Source organism: Dipteris shenzhenensis, chromosome 5 (genome assembly GCF_047967505.1).
Source record: "Dipteris shenzhenensis isolate YYH24624 ecotype China chromosome 5, Dip_SZ_1.0, whole genome shotgun sequence".
In the NCBI taxonomy this organism is placed as follows: Eukaryota; Viridiplantae; Streptophyta; class Polypodiopsida; order Gleicheniales; family Dipteridaceae; genus Dipteris; species Dipteris shenzhenensis.
This window is the reverse complement of record NC_141600.1, coordinates 48730884-48752888: the sequence shown is the minus strand read 5'-3', so window position 1 is coordinate 48752888 and position 22005 is coordinate 48730884. Positions and strand designations below refer to the sequence as shown.

The window sequence follows — 22005 nt, the reverse complement described above, 5'->3', positions numbered from 1 at the left end:
ATCTCTACTGACAATAATCTTCCCAGTATTTGGTTGATATAACCGATACCCTTTGCTCTCCTGGCTATAACCAATAAATATGCATTTGATTGCCTTGTCATCAAGCTTATGTCTCAGCTGAGATGGTACATGAACATATGCAAGAGACCCAAAAACTCTCATGTGTGAAAGTGAAGGCTTCCTGCCTTTCCATGCTTCATAAGGTGTAATAGTCTTCAATGCCCGTGTAGGTGTTCTATTCAGCACATAGTTGGCACACATTACTGCATCAAGCCAAAATTTATTGGGCAAAGACTTGGCCTTAAGCATGCATGTGGCCATCTCCATTGTGGACCTGTTTTTCCTTTCAGAAACAGGATTCTGCTGAGGAGTGTAAGGAGTAGTGCATGGCCATCTCCATTGTGGACCTGTTTTTCCTTTTAGAAACAGGATTCTGTTGAGGAGTGTAAGGAGTAGTGCATGAGTGAATAATGCCTCGTGAAGACAGAAATGCATCAAACTCCTTTGACATATACTCACCCCCCCTATCTGTGTTGAGGGTGACAAGCTTGCTTCCTGGTTCATTCTCAACCATATTCAACCATCTGTGAAAGCATAAGAAAACTTCAGATTTGGCCTTTAAAGGATATACCCAGCAATATCTTGTGAAATCATCAATGAGAGTCATGAAATACTTATACGCCCCAATGGCATTTGTCCTCATTGGGCCACAGACATCACTGTGTACTAGCTGCAATTTCCTTTGTGAGAGTTTTGGACAATTCTTTTGAAAAGGAAATCGATCCATCTTACCCAAAAGACAACCCTCACACACATGTTTGGAAACTGTGTGAGTCTGAGGTACATCATTTGCCATGTGCTATGAATGTAGCTTTGCAAGAGCTCTATAATTGAGATGGCCCATTCTCTCATGCCAAAAATGAGTTTCAGCAAGCTGTGAATCTGAAATAGCCAATGCTTCAATAGAAAGTGCAGCTGAATGATGATCAAGGTGATAAAGCCCTTTTTGCAAAGTGCCAGTGAGAACTATGGCATTGTCATCACGAATGTTACGCTCTAGCCGAGGTAGCATGACCTCGGAAGAATCAGTCGACATTTCCCTTATAGGATCTATCTTTGTAATATATGTGTTTGCGCTTTATGTAAATGATCGGGAGGGATTAATGTCAAGGTCCTAGGTGAGGGCTGATAGCACCAGACTAGATAGATCTGAGACCAAGGGCCTAGTGCAAAGATTGTGCCTAGGGGCAAGGAATTAAATGCATCCCAAGAGAGGGGTGAAATGTTGCATTAGGAAGGCCCTATATGGACGACATGTGGCATCTAGATCTATCTAGGGATTTGGGGTCTGTCCAGGCTTGTGAGAGAATTGAAGAATGAGGATTTATGTGATTTTCGATATAGCTCTCTCTCTCTCTTGCTTGAAGTCTGGGCAGAATTGGCTGGGTGGAAACGAAAGGTGCTACTCCCGTGATCTGTAATGATAGAAAGGCAGATAGTTGTGATAGTTGGTATCAGAGCCCAAGGTTGGGAAGGTAGGAGAGAGACGAATCGACGCTAGTCAGCGGAAGAAAGAAACGTATTGGCTGGCTGGTCGACGAACGAACGAGCTGATAGCAGCGATTCAACGAAGCTAGTTGGTACTACGTCGACGGACGGTAGTTGGTTACATTTGCTATTCGTAGGTGGCGCAGGAACGTGGAGGTCTTCGGTGAGATTTGTGAGAGGAACGCAGACTGGTCGTGCACGGAACCAATGACGGGCGAGATGACGTGGAGTCCCGTAATGGGTTGAAGGGCCTGCGAGGGGACTTGGGGTTCCTGTAACTAATTGACAGGCCTACGAACCAGAGGGGTGCCGTGACGACGGACACCCGAGGATATGTGACGGCGTCTGGTCGCGTAGTGCAGGCGTGGAGCGCAAACACATATTACGACACCCTTCGTGGGTTTAACGGAGGCGTGGTGATCTTTGAAGAGCAAAGGAGCGTGGTGGCTGACGATTGGTATCACAGGCTTCGGGATACCTGGCTACCTCAACCCGTGCCAGTCTTCGATTCGTTCCTTCAGACAAATTTCGATCAGAATTCATAGACCAGGAAGGCTCTTTGTCACTTCTGTCAGTTCTATGTTTTTTTTCCTGATTTGGTTTGCTGATGCTCCGTTTGCGTGAAAAGTGACAAGTATGCATAAAATTTGATGCTGTAGCAAGGACAGATTGTGCTTGAGACTATGCCTGTATACTTGAGTTATTTGCAGAAATTTCCCTAGTATAGGGAAAGGCGGGATTGAATATATATGCCTGTGTCAAATACGTAATTAGTGTGCATGTCAGATTGCAGGTATTCCCTAGTATAGGGAATTAGGTTCAGAGTGTTAGTACACTGAATTGTGTCAGCTTTTGATTACAGTGTTCTAGGGGTGTTTTATTAAAAAAAAAAGAAAAGAGAAAAGAACCCCAAATCAAAACACCTACTGAACAAATGGAGGCAGAAGAAGGAGCTTCCAGGAGGGACCCTGGTGAATCAGGAGTCCGGCCGACCCAGCAGGGATCGCGCCCAGTAGCTCACACTTTATCTGGCAGGATTGCATTGCTGGAAGATGCCTTGCAACAGTTGTTAGCGCAGCAATTACAAGCCAACGCAGGGCAATCGGAACTTAGGAGAGTGCTACAGAGTATGTCTGCCAGACCTTCTCGAGAAGAGAAGGGAAAGGCTCCAATAATGGAACTGGAGTCTAGTGTTCATACGGTCGAGCCTAGGAAGGCTAAAGTGCCGAATATTGCTAATTACAGACCGGAAAAGTATTCTGGTCGGATGAACGACCGTAGCTCCGATGTCATTGAGACCTGGTTACACAAATGGGACGAGGCGTTCGCCATTTGTGAGATCAGAAATGACATCAAAAAGATCCGCGAGGCCACCCATATGTTTAGTGAGGCGGCGGATCGGTGGTGGATTAAACAACAAAAAGATGGCATAGCATCCACTACCTGGGAGGGGTTTAAAAGAGAGTTCAGGAAACACTTCTTACCTCCTGACGAGGCATCCCGAGCTTGGGATCAATATAGGAACCTTCGTCAGAGAAATTTATCAGTGGCAGAATACACTGATAAGTTTCGAGAGAGTGTAATGAAGGTTGACGAACCCCTGCCTCAATCAATCCAAGTGAAAGATTTCATATTTGGATTGAATGACCGAATAAAAATGGAAGTTCGGGCTAAGTACGCGAACACGCTAGATGATGCAATAGCTATAGCCTTGAACTACGAGGATGCCAAGGGCAGCAAGCCAAGTGGGTTTGCACAGGTCGGAACCCAGTATGGGTATCCGAAGAAATCTGGGTTTAAGAAGAAGTGGGCTAGTAGAGGGAGTGGTTCGCAGCCGAGTGGTCAAGCCAAGCAGGCGAGACCGGCTGAAACTCCTAAACCAAGTACCACCATTGGAGTGAAGAGAAAAGTAACTCCAATGGCAGCCCGGGCTTGGTCTAAGTCTCCCTTGAACCCGGAACAAAGGGAAAAAGCGAGGAGAGAAGGCTTATGCTTTGGTTGCCTTCAACCTCATCAGTGGAGAGATTGTCCACGTAATAAAGATCGTCGGATGGCTGAGATGGTGATCTCAGAGTGCGACGTGGAGATGCAGGGAAGTCCCAGAGCGGAAGAGATGCAGATTCAGCTAGCGGGATCTTCTCAGAGGTTAGTACCTTGTTTGTTCTGTGTGTCTGTTACTAAGTTAGTGACGAGTGCACTTGATAACATCCTATCTAAGCCCGCAGCAACGGGGTATACAGCCTTCAATGATACGGAGTTAATCAAAATGAAAGGGCAAGTGGCCAGTCATGATGTCATTGTGTTGTTTGACTCAGCGTCAACTCACAATGTGATTAACTCCAAGCTCGTGAAGAGGCTGAAATTAAAGACAAGTCCATCTGACTATGCGTATACAGTCAGGATGGCTGATGGAAGTTCAACTGAAGTATGGGACCAAAGGGTTACCCAGTTGGAGCTTCGGATTCAGGACTATACTGAGAAGCTTGATTTTGAAATAACCAAGCTTGCTCATGCGGATATAGCCCTGGGAATGGCGTGGCATTCTAGGAAGAATCCAGCCATTGATTGGAAAAAGCACGTATATCAATTCAAGATGAATGATGTGCTTTATGTCTTGCGAGGTGAAAGAGATATACCTCAGGGACCGTTGGTTTCCGTGATGGAAATCAGAAAGGCTGAAGTAGAGTTTTTATACCTTTGCACAGCATCGGTAGAGTCGATGAATGATTCTTCGACTAGCACTGATGTTACGCAAAGTGGTGAAATGGCCAAGCTGGCTAATCTTATAACAGAGGAGTTCTCTGAATGTTTTAGGGATGAACTACCTTATGGGTTACCTCCAGAGCGGAATGTTCAGCATAAGATTGAACTAATCCCGGGGGCAGAACCTGTAAATAGACCTCCTTATAGAATGAGTTTTACTGAAGAAGCAGAGGTGCGTAGGCAACTGGAAGAATACCTCAAGTTGGGGCAGATTCAACCGAGTTTCTCACCTTTTGCTTCACCAGTGATATTAAAGAGGAAAAAGGATGATACGTTTCGCCTCTGTATAGATTACAGAGCATTGAATAATATCACTGTTAAGCACAGGTATCCGATGGCTCGGATTGATGATTTGCTAGATGCATTACATGGAGCCGTGATTTTCAGCAAGATAGATCTTAAGTGCGGCTATCATCAGATCCGGATTAGAGCCGAGGATGTGCATAAAACCGCTTTTAGAAGCAGGTTTGGTCATTATGAGTTTTTGGTAATGCCCTTCGGACTTACCAATGCTCCAGCGACCTTCGTCATGCTTATGAATGATTTACTACGTCCGTATATCGGAAAGTTCGTAGTACACTTTATTGACGATATCTTGATATTCAGTAAAAGTATTACTGAGCATTGTGAACACTTAAGGATAGTGTTCAGTACGTTGAGGAAAGTCAGTCTTTACGTGAATAAAAAGAAAACTATACTGTGTATGGTTAAGCTTGAGTATCTAGGGTTCATAATTACTCCACAGGGGGTAGAAATGGATCCGAAGAAAGTGGCTGCGATACTAACTTGGCCAATCCCTCAGAGTCTGACCGCGTTGCGATCATTCTTGGGATTTGTCCAGTTTTATAGAAGGCATATCAAAGGATATTCCGGAATAGTATCGCCATTGACTGATCTGACCTCAGATAAAGTACCTTTTATTTGGGGACAGAATCAACAAGAAAGTTTTAACACCATAAAACAAGCTGTGGTCTCAGGACCGGTGTTAAAAATAGTTGATCCCCAGAAACCGTTGTTCCTAGAAACCGATGCAAGTGGCATTGCGGTAGGAGCAGTCCTCCTTCAAGAGGGAAGGCCAGTAGCCTTTGAAAGCAAGAAGCTTTCTCTCTCTCAAAGGAATTGGCCAACTCATGAATTAGAGTTGTATGCTGTTATCCATGCTTTGAAAACATGGAGGCATTATCTGTATGGTTCAGAGTTTTATGTGGATGTGGATCATGATACTCTGAAACATTTCTGTAAACAGCCTGACTTGAGGGGCCGCCAAGCTAGGTGGGCAGAGCTCATGCAGGAGTTTAATTTAACGATTCGGTACCGAAGAGGAAAAGACAATAAGATAGCTGATGCGTTGTCTCGCATTATGCACAACCTGAGTTTCACGGTATTAGAGAGTGCTCTAATGACCGAGATAAGAGAAACTCAAAAAGTGGACGAGTTTGTCCAGAACTTGTGGCCTAAAGCTCATGTGTTAAAACCCGGGGAAAATGAAAAGGATGACCTGGCATCCAGAAAAGGCCAAACTTATGCAAGATATACCATAAGGGATGGTATGCTAGTTAGAAATGGCAAGGTTGTAGCACCTGGTCAGAATGATCTCAGGCAGAGAGTCATTTGACAATGCCATGATAGCCCGTGTGCGGGACATCCAGGAGTCGAGAAGACATATGATCTCGTGAAGCGAGATTTCTTTTGGCCAAAGATGAAAAAGCATATTCATGAATATGTGACACGATGTTTCTCGTGTCAGGTAAGTAAGGCCGAGCGGGTGAAGCCACCCGGACTTTTACAACCCTTGGAAATACCACTAAGTAAGTGGGAGAGCATTTCCATGGACTTTATTGTAGGGCTACCTGCAACACAAGGAGGATATAACTCTATCCTTGTGGTGGTTGATCGTCTAACCAAGATGGCTCACTTCATTCCGACTAGAGAGTCTATTAGTGCCCCGCAAGTAGCGGATTTGTTTATTAGACATATATTTCGTCTGCATGGATTGCCCAGATCCATAGTGTCAGACAGAGATGTCAGGTTTACCGGTCATTTTTGGACAGCGGTATTTGAGACACTAAGGACTGAGTTGGGAATGAGTAGTGGGGATCATCCTGAGACGGATGGTCAGACGGAGAGAGTCAACCAGACTTTAGAGGATATGCTGAGAGCATATGTGTCGTTGAGGCAACATACATGGGACAAGTGGTTGCCATTGTTGGAGTTTGCCTACAATGATAGGAAACATTCATCTACTGGGTTCAGTCCGTTTGAACTGAACTATGGTTATAGACCAGCTAATCCAACTATAGTTGGAGTACCTCAGAAAGTGCCTAGTGCCGCGAACTTTGTAGTTCAGATGCGGGAGATGCTAGCACTTGCGAGAGCTAATATCCGTCAGGCTATGGATAGAGCCAAGGTGTATGCGGATGAAAATCGGTCTATAAGAGTATTTGAAGAAGGAGAAAAAGTTTTCCTCAGAATTCCTTCGCACTCGAAGTCGTTGACTTCAGGAGAGTGTGCTAAGTTATCACCTCGATACTGTGGGCCGTGGTTAATTCTAAAGAGAATAGGCAGTGTAGCCTATAAGTTAGAATTGCCACAGGGGTGTAAGGTGCACCCGGTTTTTCATGTTTCACGTTTAAAGAAATTTTTACATACTGGTGACTCACTAATCGAAGGTGTGGTTTTGTTTCAGGAGATAGAGGATATTGCAAGGCGCAAACCAACAAGAATCCTGGACCCAGGAACAATGCAAATACGAAATCGGAAGATACCCACGGTGTTGGTTGCATGGCATGGTCAGCCTCTATCCGAAGCTACCTGGGAGTCCGTATATCAGTTGCGGAGAGTGTTCCCAGACTTTATCATCGAGGACGCTGATATCTGAAGAGGGAAGGAATGTTACGCTCTAGCCGAGGTAGCATGACCTCGGAAGAATCAGTCGACATTTCCCTTATAGGATCTATCTTTGTAATATATGTGTTTGCGCTTTATGTAAATGATCGGGAGGGATTAATGTCAAGGTCCTAGGTGAGGGCTGATAGCACCAGACTAGATAGATCTGAGACCAAGGGCCTAGTGCAAAGATTGTGCCTAGGGGCAAGGAATTAAATGCATCCCAAGAGAGGGGTGAAATGTTGCATTAGGAAGGCCCTATATGGACGACATGTGGCATCTAGATCTATCTAGGGATTTGGGGTCTGTCCAGGCTTGTGAGAGAATTGAAGAATGAGGATTTATGTGATTTTCGATATAGCTCTCTCTCTCTCTTGCTTGAAGTCTGGGCAGAATTGGCTGGGTGGAAACGAAAGGTGCTACTCCCGTGATCTGTAATGATAGAAAGGCAGATAGTTGTGATAACGAAGATCATAAACTAGACATCTGTAGTCATTAAAAATTACTCTGAAACCTGAAGTAGCAATTGCTGAAATTGAAATCAAGTTGACTTTAATGCCAGGCACAAAAAGGACATTTGTCAGAGTGACAGGATGGCTTGAAATGGATGTGAGCTGCACATCTTTAACTCCTTTTACAGCATATGAAGCATTATTAGCACATGTAACAGTCCCCCCTCGAGGTGCATCAGCTAAAGAATGGAACAACTGTCTGTAAGATGTGACATGCTTGGAAGCACCACTATCAAAGTACCAGGACTGAGCATCATTAGCAGTAAAGAGTGCATCAGCTTTGGAGGGATCAAATGAGCAATGGACAGCCCATGCCCAATCATCCTGAAGAGCATGTGCATGTGAAGCATCTGCTGGTTCATGGGATTCAATAGCATGTGAGGCATTAACTGTCAATCCTGCTTTCTTTTTTTGCGAAACAATGCGCTTCCTACATTCTGAAATGTCATGTCCAGGCTTGCGACAATAGTTGCATCTTTTGTTCTTTGCCTTATCTGCTGTATTTTTAGATGCATGGGAGGAATTGCAGCTGCTATGCGCAGATTTTGGCTTGCCCATAGGCTTGGAAGCCTTGCCTCTTCCTGTTTGCTGTGAAGCAAATGCATGATCAGGAATAATGGCTTGCCTATTAGCTCTACTTTGCTCTTGCTGCAAAAGCAAAGTAACTAGCTGATCAAAAGAATAGTGGTCTGGATTACCCATGGCCACTAATCGAAGGGTTGTAGCAAACCCTTGATATGTATCTGGCAGTCCATTCAATGTGGTACTAACAAGCTGTGAATTTGGCACCACCTCATCAATGTTGGCAAGCTGTTCCATGAGGTCCTTGACCTTTGTCAAGTATGCATCCATTGACTCACCTTCATTCATACTGAGTTCCTGTAATTGCCTTCTCAAATATGCAACACGAGCTTCATTGCGAATCTGATAGAGAGAAGCCAATTTATCCCAAGCATCCTTTGCTGTCCTGCAAGACCGGATGTGTGGAATAATGATTCTCTTGCATGATAAAGCAATGCATGAATGTGCATTTGCATCTCTTGCATCCCATCTTGACTGTTCTTGAGTTGGAAGAGCAGCAGCAGGAGTGCTAGAGGAAGAGGCATCAGGAGGAGTACCCCCTGCAGAAGGACCAGCAGTAGAGGCAACCACTGTAGCATTGGCTGGCCTCAGATCAGCCCTAGAAACAATATTCCACAAATGCTTTGCAACAAGAATATGTTTCATGAGATAAGACCACATCGGATAGTTGGTGCCATCCAACTTATCATCTTCACGAAGAACTCCAAATAAATCTTGATTGTTCCCAGCCATAGCAAATGTGATACCCTGAAAAAAGACCTGAAAACCCAACAGCCTCAAGGCTATCACTGCAAAAAGCTGGCTGTCCAAAAATGACAGCAAATATCTGCAAATTTCTGACCCAAATCGAAGGGCAAATGCAGATCTGACCCAAATGTGACTGTGACAGGCAATGTCCACTGCAAAAAATAGCAAATCTGGTAAAAGCCCCAAATTTATTGAGGGCAAATAGTCCAAAAAGAGGGCAAATGCAGAAAAGCCCCAAATTTTGTTGAAATTTTTGCAAATGTGACCCAATGTATGCAAATCTGACTCAATGTCCTGCAAATGTGACTTATTGTCCTGCAATCTGACCCAATGTATTGCAATCTAAACAAGAAATTGCAGACCAAATCCCAAAACTCCAATATTCTTGCAAGAAATTGCAACCAAAGGAGGTGAAAAGAACTGAAAGCCCCAAATTTGCCAATGTCCTGCAAAAGCCCCAAATTGCAAATGTCTGTAGATACCACTTGTAGTAGATTCGCATGTGCGAAATCGTACAGAACTCTCGGAGCAGGTACAAGCTGTACGGTTAGCTGTTCTGCAAGTACATGTGTACGGAATGCAGGTACAAGTTGTTGACGGCTGGTCTGCAGGTGAAACCGTACGGAAGAACGTACGGAGCAGATGAACTTGTATGGAGCAGGTACGGTGCAAGTACACTTGTACGGAATCTATATGGGAGACCTATACGTCTGTATGCACTATTGTACGGAACTGTGTACTTAAGCAGGTATACCTATACGGAACAAGTACTATGTGCAGGTATACCTGTACGGAACAACTGCTGTGCAAGCCCTATTGGACAACACGGGTACTTTGTACGGGTGCAGGTACGGAAGAAGATGCGACGGGCAAAACAGCTAGCGACGTAGCTGGGCGGCAGGACTCGGGATCTGTACGTGATCCGTACGGATTATACGGATGGAGCGTCGGCTGTTGAAAGCTGTGAGCGATGTAGATCCGGAGGCAGGGGAACAGGTCCAGTAGTGCTCTGATACCACTGAAGGGTCAATGAGACTGAAAGGAGCACGTACAAGGTACAAAGTACAAAGGTCAATGAGAAACGCCGTCACGTCAAAACTAGGATAATGAAAAATACAAGTACAAGGTACTTGTACCTAGACCTAGGACTAAGTGTCCTAGGTGTCACAGAGGACTAAGTGTCCTATGTGGCCTAAAAGGCACTAACACTACAAGTGCCTACATTTATGCCTACAAGGCACATACCATGGCCTATAGGGCATCACTAGAACCACCAGAAGATGGCCTATAGAGGCTTTCACAAGGCACCATGGGTTGAAGAGGATTTTTTCATAGTTTATCCCCACCTCCTTTCAACATACAAGGAGGAATTTTCACCCACCTAGTTCTAATTTCAGTCAAAGGGGATGTCACTGGCATCTATAGCCCGTGGCCATGATGGAACCAGATAGGAGGCATGCTAGGCTAGGCTAGATAGCAAACATAATGAAATGGAAATGGAAAGCAAATGAAATTCTTAGAAAGAAATGAACAACCAAAGGAAAGCACTTACATAACCAAAGAGGCTTGAGGCTTGATTGATTTGACAAGTGAAGGTACAATGCCTTTATAGGATAGGCGCACACACACACACTCTAAGTACAAACTGTATATGGGATAGCTCCCAATATGACACGTGGCACTCATAGATATAAACTAGTCTAGAATTCACTCTAGGACTCAAACAAACACACTAGAGTCACTCAAATTGACTCCATTTCCTAACACCCCCCCATGGAGGAAAGGTGAGGGACTACTGGAATGGAACCAAGAACATAACATGACAATGATAGGACTACTAATTTGGCACCCTATGTAACTCAAAGGCTAAAGTCTGAGTGTGTTGATAGGTTGATCCAAGCACTCTCATGGCTTGAGACTCAACATGCTCAGAGGCTCATGTCTTCGCATGGCCACATGACCAGCTCATAGGTCTAGGGAATACACCAACATCCTAGAGACCCTATCAAAGCCAATACATAGCTCCCACAGTACATCCCCCTCCTAGCTCCAGGGACTAATTAGGGACATGGAGCCCCAAACCATAGACATAAAAGCAATACATCATTGTAGGAGGACTATTCAAGGCAGAGAACCTTTATTGATTCAACACACATAATTATTTCATTCATTTTTGGGAAACAATCCAGGGCAGAGTATCCAAATACATCAATCTCAAAAAATATAGTCATCATCCTCGCCTACCTCTAGAGGGAGAGAGAGATTGCGGATTTCAGCGGTAAGTGCTTGTTCCGGAGTGTCTTTTTCTTCGTCCTCATTGGTGGCATCCTACACCAAGTGGGCATGCTCCTTTGATTGTTGCTTTGCCAGCTCTTGAAAGCAACGATCTTTCAAATGGACAAGCTTTTTGCAGTAAGTACATTTGAAGGGTTTGAACTTGCTTTTGCCTTTCGAAAAAAGTGCTTGGTCTTCGTCGAGTCTTTTTATTGCAGTTGTGTCCTTGTTACGGTGATCCTTCTTAAGGAGAAAAGACACCATGTCATCAAAGGTAGTCGTTGCAAGGCGAAGAACTTCAAGGGTGTTTTCAAAACGAGAGACCCCTTTCACATTTTTCATGAGAACCGCCATTTTGTCCTCATCATCTGGTGGACATTTTAAATTGGATAGTTGTTGCACAAGCGATTGCAACTTGGCTAAATGATCACAGAACTCATCATTATCCTCCATTTGCAATTTGTAAAATTGTAATTTCAAAAACACTTTGGAGTTTGTTATTTTGTTACCGAAAAGGCTCTCGAGGCGCTCTCAAATCTCCTTAGTAGTTTTCTTGAAGTCCACACGATGAACAAGTGAGTCGGCCAAGGAAAGACCAATGATAGCAATGGCCTTAGCATTTTGCTGCTTCCATATCTTGCGTTGTGGCTGACCAAGCGTGGCCTCATAGTCTTCCTCAACAATGTCCTAGACTCCTTTGCGCATAAGAAGTTGCATCCTCATTTGCTAGGTATGAAATCCCTCCCCTTTGAATTTTTCCACGAGCAATGAGGCGGAAGTAAGAGAAGTCATTGTGGTGTGCAGCAAGCAACAGCTCCAAGGTGGAAAGAATGTAACGTCAGGTGGAGCAGTTAGAGAATGAGCAGCTGGAGCGGAAAAGGACTGAAATCTGAGGCGGAAGCAGCAGCATGCTGGAGCGCAAAAGGGCCAGAAGATCTGAGGCATAGGCAGCAGATTACGGGAAGCATTTACAAGCTGATTGAAGCATGAATAGCAGCGGCATTAGCCACATCTGGTGGAATCAGAGGCAAGGTGCTAGCAGGAATTTCGAGGCTGTTGGCGAGGGCAGCGTGAGCATCAAAAGTAGTCGTGAGCAGCAGCCATACATCGATGTAGATCAGCAGTAGGCGAATTTGAAAAAGACAACAATACAATGATGATTTACACAAAGTCAAGAATGAGCAATGGATTGTTTTTTCTTTCAAAGAAAGATGCAATGGACTTTGTGATGCTTGCTCCAAAACCACCTAGATTTCTTGAATTGGTGCTTGCATTGGAGATCCTCCGACATGTGTGGGAGGAATTCCCCATTGAGGAAGAAAGAAAAATTTCAGTCAAAGAGAGGCTGAGGTAAAGGAAAAAGGAAGGCTCACCAAGAAGGAAGAGATGGGGAGAAAGGAGGGAATAGAAGGGAGCTCAATCATAGAGGAGAGGATGGCTTCCATTTATGGGCTTCCCTTATCCTCTAGATTGAGCATGGAGAAGGGAAAGGAGGCTCTGATACCACATGATGGAACTGGATAGGAGGCATGCTAGGCTAGGCTAGATAGCAAACATAATGAAATGGAAATGGAAAGCAAATGAAATGCTTAGAAGAAATGAACAACCAAAGGAAAGTACTTACATAACCAAAGAGGCTTGAGGCTTGATTGATTTGACAAGTGAAAGTACAATGCCATTATAGGATAGGCACACACACACTCTAAGTACCAAATGTATGTGGGATAACTCCCAATATGACATGTGGCACTCCTAGATATAAAATAGTCTAGAACTCATTCTAGGACTCAATAAAACACACTAGAAGTCACTCAAATTGACTCCATTTCCTAACAGGCCATACTAGGCGAGGGTTGCACTGGTAGCCACGTTGGTAGCACTAAGAGATACTAAGAGCTGTGCACAAGAAGTGCCAAGCAGTCGCACACAAGTGCCACGTGGTAGTCGGTTGAATGTAGCAGACCTGACCCAAGTCGGGACAGGCCAGGGGCCTGCTTGATGAGATCTAGGGCTTGGTCGGCCAGTTCTAGGGGTCCTGGGGGCCTATATAAGGCAGCCTCCATGGGCCTCATTTCTCATCCACTTCCAGGGCCATTCCAAGGCAGATTTACCTTCAGCTGGAGAGAGAGTGAGTTAGTGTTTCTCCCTACTAGAAGAGGCCAAATTAAAATACGAAAACCTATAATTATTTTGTGATTCAAAATATGTCATTACATTGGTCTAAGGTTTGAATTTGTACGAGATGCATGACACGAAATTCTCCTTAATGGTGGCTAACAGGGAAATACGTGCTGTCTTACAGAAACTCAACTTATACAAACTTATTTAGTTTTACACATGCATGATCTAAGGATTGTCACAGTAAATCTTGTTTAACAATCTATGTACCACCGCTCCTCTTACCAGTGATATAACCTCAATGTGTGCAGCAAAGGTATATGTGCCGGCTAAGAAGTTGGCAGGATATGTTGACTTAGACAGAATTGACATGGAGCGCTGACAGGCATCATGAGTGCAGAATAAGAAATATAAATTTGTTGGCATAATCATGTTCTAAGTTGCTATGTGATTGTAAGTGATGATGTAAGCAGTTCTGTGTTACTGGTGGGTAATGGTGGTAGATTTAGATGGAATTAAGACCATGATCTAGGTGATTATGTGGCCAAAATTTCTATGGAGAAGGATAAACTTGAGAGTATAAGGTAATTATTGAAATTGCTGCACATGCTGATGCTGCTATTAACCAAGTGCTTATCCAGGTGTTACTGCTTTGGAAGGAATTCGTTCTGGCTTGAGTAAGGACATTGCTGACCATGGCACATATACAACAGATTTGAGGCTTGACTTTGTCAGAGATGGGAACGTAGTGTCCACCAGGAATTTGAAGTATCCTGAAGGCTCTTATATCAATGTTTGCTGGAAATTAGTACAAAAAACTTTGGCCAGATTTTTGGACCAAAACACGATTCAAGGTTCACATAAGCTTTTGTTTTACAAGAAATCAGAGGTTAGTTCAAATCTTCATAGATACTTTCTCTGATATTAAATGTTTCTACCTATACTCTTGATTACTTCTTCATTTCTCAATTAATTGTTGAAGGTTCTACTAGTATGAGATGGTTTTAACTTGGAAAATGCAAATTTGTCACAGTAGTAAAGTTTTCCTCTTAGCCTGAAAGATTGTAGGTGGGGTATTGCTATTAAGCCGGGAATCCCTAATTTGATGTTTGGTATTTAGGGAGGCGTAGAGGCATATTTTGAAGTGGACGATGGGACAACCAGCTCCTCCAGTCATTTAAAGATAATATTCACAAAGCTGCTTATTGGAGCAGATGGAATATGGTCCGCTGTTCGGAAGCAGATGATTGGTGATGAACCTAGATACCTGGACATGGTGGATTGGAATGCTGTAGTGTACAATCCCAACCAGGAGTCAGTACTACACTTTATTATTTCCCCCCCTAGAAATGAGCATTCTTGGTTTCATTATTTGATGTTCCACAGGGACCACAAGTCTATGTAATACGCAACCTTGTAGAATTCAATTTTTAGACCATTTTAAATTCAAGAATGAAACCAACTTCCGGTGGAAAGCTTGTCCCAAAAGCATGCATCACACAACATTGAAATGCATAGCATAAGCTCATGAATGGTGATCATGGAAGGAAGCTAGATGTCAATGTATGCATTGATGCAACACAGTTTCTTCCCTCTCTCTCTCTCTCTCTCTCTCTCTCTCTCTCTCTCCATACAGTCCCGTAAGCCTCTCCGTACACCCCCTTAAGCCTCTCCGCACAGTCCCGTCAGCCTCTCCGTACAGTCGTAAGCCTCTCCGTACAGCCCCGTCAGCCTCTCCGTACAGTCCCGTGGTATCTACCGTACAGACATGTACAGTCCCGTACAGTCCGTCGTACTTGCCTCTCCCGTCGTACCTGCCACTCTCTTCCCATAGTACCCCCCCGTACAGTCCTTTTCCTTTCCCTCGAGCCCTTTGGCTTAGCTTGGGGGTTAGCGTCAACAAAAGGGCACATCTAAGTTTGCACAGGCCACTATGGAACTCCCGAAGATGAAGACTTTTGCCTCTATACCGATTAGAAAGCCCTCCTATTCTGACGTTGCAGCCTCCACATTGACACCCAAACCCTATGCATTGCACTACAAGCGAAGGATTGGGTCTGATCCACAAGAGCAAATATACTTTCTACAGAAAGAAGTGAGAGAGTTCAGGCTTATGGTTGCAGCTCTTGGAAGAAAGGTGAAGGAGATGGAGAGCAAAGGCAATCAAGAAATTATTGCAGAGGTTATGGAAAAATACAACACATCTCCAGTAGCGCCAATACTTGTCTCCACGGTTGAAGAGATGATCACCACTTAGGTAAGCTCAGCCAAGAAAGAGATGGCTATTCTAGCCAACAACAAAATCAACAAAGCAGATCTATATACGGAGGTAAAAGAGCAGGAAGCCATATCAAAAAACAAGAAGAGATTGCGTATAGAGGGGCTGCCAGAGGATTGTATGGGCTGTCCTGCAGATGATTTTACGGAGGGATACACAGTAGAAGAGAAGATCACGAGTCTCAAGAAGGAGATACCACAGATAGAATGGGATGAAACCGACATCGGCTGGATCTCTCAGAAGGGAACACAACTACAAGTTGAGTTCACAGAGAGGGCAGGTAGAGTAAAGATTCTCCGACAGACAAACAAATTGAAAGGCACACGGGTATGGATATCTGAGGAGCTTACCCCGAATCAGCTCAAACAAAGGAATGTTGAGCTTACTAAAGTGAAGGATGCACGCAAAGATGGAAAACGGACAGTATATAGGGATGGACAAGCCTTGATCCGTGATTTCAAATCTAAACCCAAAGATTCTCAGTCTTAAACTGATGTTGCTCAAGCCGTTTTTTCCTATGATAAAATTAGTAGCTAGTTATGCATCTAAATAAACTGGGGCTGAGATGATATACTCCCCCAAAGACTCTCAGTCTCTAACTGATGTTGATGTTTTTGGTATGTGTTCTTTTGTCCCATAGACCCGCGAGGTCTCCCGTGGACGTTAATATATCTTTCTTTCTTTCTTTCTCTCTCTCTCTCCTTCCTAGGCCAAGTGCAAACCAACTTAGGCCCAAGACCCACACATGGAGTCACACAAACAATAGATCATACAGTTAGCTCATCAGCCCTGTACAGTCAGTTCGTTAGCGCCGTACAGCTAGGTCGTCATGCGTACAGCCAGTTCAGTTCACCGCTCCAAGCAACTCCCGAATCGATCACAACTCTGAGCTGGGCTGAATGCTTGGCCCAGCTTTGAGGGCTAGCTTCAGCAAAGGGCTTTTTCAATCTTGCACAGGCCAACAATGGAGTTTCCTAAGACGACCCCTCCAAGCAAGCCCAGTACTCTAACATTGCAGCTTCATATCCTTCCCCGTACATCTTCTCAAAGACGCCATCTCCATATGGAAAGACGTACTTGCATCACAAGAAAATGGTTAGTATGATTGACCAGCAAGAGCATATTTACTATTTGCAGCAAGAAATAAGTGAGCTCAAGCTTAGAATTGCAGCTTTAGAAAGGAAAAACAATGATATGGAAGGGAAAGGAAAGGAGGAAATTATTCAGGACGTGCTGCACAAATGCACTTCATCTCCACGAACATCTCAATTGGTATCCACAGTGAAGGAAATGATCACAACTCAAGGAAGTTCTATCAAGTAGGAGATGAATGCAAATGTTAGCAACAAAGTCAATAAAGCTGATTTATACACAGAGGTTAAAGAGCAACAAGCCAGAGTACAGAACAAGATGATATTGTACATTGGAGGCTGTTGTGTGACAACAAGTCGCACCCTCTTCCTTGAAGAGGAAATTATGGTTTTTTGTCTTCTCCACAAACACTTGTATCTTCTCAGGGTTGGGGGCCGGATCTTGAGATTGAAATGCAGACTTGATACTTTTGGTTCTTAGTTGTACATATTTTGTAAATATGTTGTCACATATATTGACTCTCAAAGAAAATCAGATTTTATGCCATGCTAAACATTGTCTGCAATGCAATGACAATAGAAAAATCTCTAAATGGGAGACACGGGCACGTCAGAGGGCTTTTTTGGACAAAGGATGTTCATCCAAAGCCTTTTTTAAAGGCGCACTCTCAAAGTATTTGCAAGGCTCTTCTCTTTGATGGTGTTTGGACTTCCTCTCAAACACAGCTTACTGCAGCTTGTGTTCATCATTTTTCAGCTCAATTTGGGAAAGCAGATCCTCCATCACAGGAGGTTATTTCAGCAAGGCAGAAATTATTACAGCATGTCACTCCCATTGTCTCACCAATACAAGCTTTGGACTTGGAAACTCCTTTCACTGAAAGAGACTTAAGTGATGCTGTTAAATCATGTGGTAGATGGAAATCTCTTGGATCAGACCATGCAAGCTTTGGGTTTTGGTCAAAATTTGCAGCATATCATCTTTTGGCTCTACAGTGAGATAGCAAAGCTGCATGCCTCTTGTCGGGGGATATTTCTGAATCTTGGACAATCCGTTGTTCAGTTCGTCAAGGCTGTCCTCTTAGTGCTATTCTATATGCTATAGCCCCGCATCCTATGCTTCAATATATTGATCATATGGTGACGATTGGCATGTTACATGGTTTGCACATTCCTAGAAAACGCCCTTTGGTTGCTCAAGGTTATGCATGTCATGTGCACAGATTGGTATCTGACGTGTACTGGGTACACAAGACTAGCTCAGGTAGCCTGGGGAGGCTTAGGGCTAGGCAGGCTTGATTCTCGGGTTGAGTGGCTGTAAACTACTCGGTGCTTTCTATCAATTCAGACAACGGATTTTGTAGAGGCGTTTGAATGAAATGATTGCGAGTTGCCAAACACATATACTTGAACTTAAGAGATTGCAATTAAGCTAAAATTAAGATTTATACAGCTTAAACACAAAGTGACATCATTGGAAATTGCAATATGATTGAGGGGCCAAGACGGCCCCCCCCCCTTATCCAGACTCACTTTATTCTTGAAAGTATGGAGATACAAGACTAAGGTGCAATGCACCTTCCAAACTGATGAACTCAGTGAAAACCTAGGACCTAGATACAAGACACAAGAGCATATGTGCAAGGTAGACAACAAAAAGGAGGACTCCAAGCTCAGGTTTCAACTCTTGGCTTGCCCAATCCACAAGGAAGAAGCCTGCAACAATCACCACTTAATCCAACATTAGAGGCAAGCACTAGTTTCTAGAAAGATAGTAGAAACAACATGAAATAGTGCTGTAAATGAGATAAACTTGACAATACAGACTCCCTTCGTGACTTGACCCTTTTGTAGATGAAGTCCTTGATGCCTCTGAAGCTACCTTGGGTGAGGAGAGTGTGGAAATGGGGCTGGAATGAAAAACAGCTCAGAAAAAACAGCCTGTAGGCTAGAGAGAGAAAGTTTTTATGGAGTGATAGCTGTAGAGAGAGAGTGCCAATGCTGATCCCAAGGGAGGGGATGTAAGAGAGGAGCTGCTGCTGTTCCAGAGGTGCATAGAAAGGCAGATTTCTGCCAGGGGAATGTGCTGGAACAGTAGAGAGAGAAATTTTGCAGTAGAGAGAGAAAGACTGCAGCAGGAGAGAGAAAGGGGCTGTGGCTGCTCCAGGCTAGGAGAAGGAGAGAGGATGCTGCTGCTGTTCCAGAAGAGCTGAGAGGGGGCAGATTTCTGGAGAGCTGGAACTATAGAGAGAGAATGTGCTGCTGTAGAGAGAGAAAGTGCTGCTGAGGTGAGAGAATGGCTTGGGGAGAAGCTGGCTGCACCCAAGGAGCTGGAGAGGTTCTGTTGCGTCAACCAAAAGGAGAGAGAAGAAAAGTGACGAATTTTTCATGTAGGGAATGAAGGGGAGAGGCCTTCTTTTATAGGCTCAGCCCCCCCCCCCCCCCAGGCTTAGAGTGGAAGGTGGACACTTGTCCCAGATTTTTGGTGGGCTGCAGTCCCAAAGAGGACAGCCCACAACAAACCTGCCCCAAATCTGGTAGATTTGGGGCCAGACACTTGGCCTGCATGCCCTGCCACTTGCCATGCATGCTGCCACATGTGTGGGACAGGTGGACTGACCTGCCAGCTCGGATTCCATGTGGCAGTCTGCCACGTGTCACTCAGCATAGTTTACGGGGGGAGTCTTCATGTTTTGTTGACACCGCCGCACTCTAGAACTGCTCTTGGGAATGTCCGTGACCCGTGAGTCCACTAACATCTTCAAATACCATTGGGGTAACTTCTTCTCAGATGGAGGTGCTTTTGATGGAGTTGAGTTGGGAATTGGCTCCGGAATGGCATGCTCCTCCTCCTCCTCCTCCTCAAGGTCTTCAGTTGGCTCCACCTCTCGGATGGTGACTTTGGGTGGGGGTAATGCTGGAAGTTCTGGAACCTCTTTTATAGGCTGTGGCTCGGTCTTTTCAAAGATCACATCCCTGCTGATAAGGATCTTCTTCTTGTGCGGGTCAAATACATGATAGGCCTTGGACTCTTTGCTATATTCCACAAAGATACAGCTTCGACTATGGGGATCTAGCTTTGTCCTCTCATGTTTATGTACATGCACAAATGCTTTAGAATCGAAAACCCTTAGATGAGATATGATGGGCTTCTTACCATAATAAGCTTCGTATGGAGTCTTGTCATCAATAGCCAAAAACCCTAAAATTTCAAAGTTGTTAGAATTCAATTCTGATCGAACCCACGACTTCCTAATAGCTTGGACTATCTATTGACGTACTCTAAGGTCATAATTGAGCCATACTGAGCTCATTTGTTTGTCGTCTTATCTTGTATCTTCATTACTCTTGGCATGCTGCCAGGCCCACACCCAAAGCTCAGGGAACATTCTCTTGAATGGTTCCTAGGTCAGTATGCAATCTGTGCATTTAATTGGTCCCATGTTTGGGTACTCAGGTGGGGTGTGGTTTCCAGATGTCCCTCTCAAAGAGAGGCCATCACTCTTGTGGGTCACTAATGCCCATAACTCCAAGCAAGGGGGTCCACCCTCAAATGCTAGATCTAGTCCCCATTGTCTGTAACTAAACAGTAGGAAAACATTTCATTTCTTAATAAGCATACTATTGAAAAACAAAAAGAAATAGTACCAAAGCAAGTGGATACATGTTGAAGCAGGATGACAGTGGCAAGGGTACGAACCAGCTAGAGGTCTTCGCTATTTTGGTGCTTGGGGCCCGAGTCTATATAAGGACCCCAGAGGTTCAGTTCTCAGGGAGCCGATGGGAGCAAGTCTCGTTCCCAGGTGCTAGGTTTGATCTTGGATTGAGTCGTGGACGCACGCCTGCATCTTAGCGTAGCCCAAGGCCCAGCAGCAGATCCTAGGCTTCACGATGCCACTGGGTGGTATGGGACACTAGGCTGGTTAGGATCTGGTTGGGAGTTCATGCCAGTAGCTCAGCTCGTGGCTCGGAGGGGACATCTCCTGATTCGGGATCGCATCCCGTAGATTTCATGGTTGGGTGGTAAGCAGCCTGCGCAGATTCCCCACGTTGGTGTGTTCTTGTGTTTGCTTGTAGATCAGAGGTTTCAGGAGTGCTGGGGTCGTGCCAGTTGGTATCAGAGCCAACTCCTGAGGTAGGAATCTCTGTTGGACGGGATGGAAGGCTGCGTGCATCCTTCGGGATGAGTACTAGGGACCGGATGTTGATGGTGGAAGAGGGAAGTGGTGCACAACAGATGCCAGTCTATTGGGACTGGTTTGGACGCAATTCGGCTGGGAAAGCTAATAAAAGCAAAGGCCCTACTAAAAGTAGGGGTGTGCTTTTTAGGTGTGCAGGCTACTATAAGCTTGGATTATGGCACTCTTGTCTCAAGTGGCCATTTCTCACGCTCCAGCTCGCAGTCCATGAGTGTGCGCAGCTAGCTATTCATCCGCCATCTCTGAGTAGAACCTGTCAGCCTAGGTTGGTTCGCTGCAGTTCTCAGTACGGAACAGCCCCCCTCTCATCGCCTTCCAGTTCGTCAGCCTGCTACCCCTTTGCTTCATCGTTTCTCCCTCTTGACGCAATCTCCTGGCAGCTCGTTTCTTGCTGCGTGTTCTGGGATTTCGTCTCCACTGCTGTCTACTCCTTTCCTCACGATTCCCTTTCTCTTCGCTTTGGCCTTCAGAGCTTCCCTTACTCCACTCTCTTCATGGCTGATTCTGTAGACCCCGGGCTCGCTATGGGTGATTAGGATATGAACTACCATGCCGATGATGACGAGGGCCTCTACGATGATTTGATTACGAAGACTGCCTTTAGTGAATTCACCACTGCTCTCGATGAAAAGTTCGAGCGAGTTAATACGAATCAAACGGGGTTGACACAACAACTCCAAGGGATTCAGACTTCACTCTCACTTTTGACTAGCACTGTTCAGGCGCTCACGCATGTGGATGCCTTGAGTTCAGTGTTAGGTCCGAATATCACTCTAGATCCTTTTCCCGGAGATCAGAAGTCTCGTACCAAGGAGGTGGTTGACACTTGGTTGCACTTCTATCGAGATTCAAGACTACACAGCTGCTCTTACGCGCTATGTCATGTACTTGGAACATGTGGACTTGTTAATCGGAATAGAGTGGTTTAAAACCCACGATATTCGGATTGGATGCATACACTCTCTTTTTTGGATAAGGACACCCAATTTTGTATTCAGTGTGATAAT

General features: G+C 44.7%; 1 protein-coding gene across 6 annotated transcripts in view; it reads left to right on the top strand.

Annotated features, from left to right (window-relative positions):
- The window catches only part of LOC147902126 (uncharacterized), an 89105-nt gene that overhangs the window by 12848 nt on the left and 54252 nt on the right, over window positions 1–22005 (top strand). For 4 of the 6 annotated variants that reach the window (XM_087375229.1, XM_087375233.1, XM_087375230.1 and 1 more), the window contains exons 2-3: window positions 14072–14319; window positions 14551–14744. In XM_087375229.1, the coding sequence (XP_087231355.1) occupies window positions 14072–14319; window positions 14551–14744 (442 nt within the window). The remainder of the gene's footprint in view (window positions 1–14071; window positions 14320–14550; window positions 14745–22005) is intronic. The other 2 variants (XM_087375228.1, XM_087375231.1) reach the window with 2 other exon arrangements.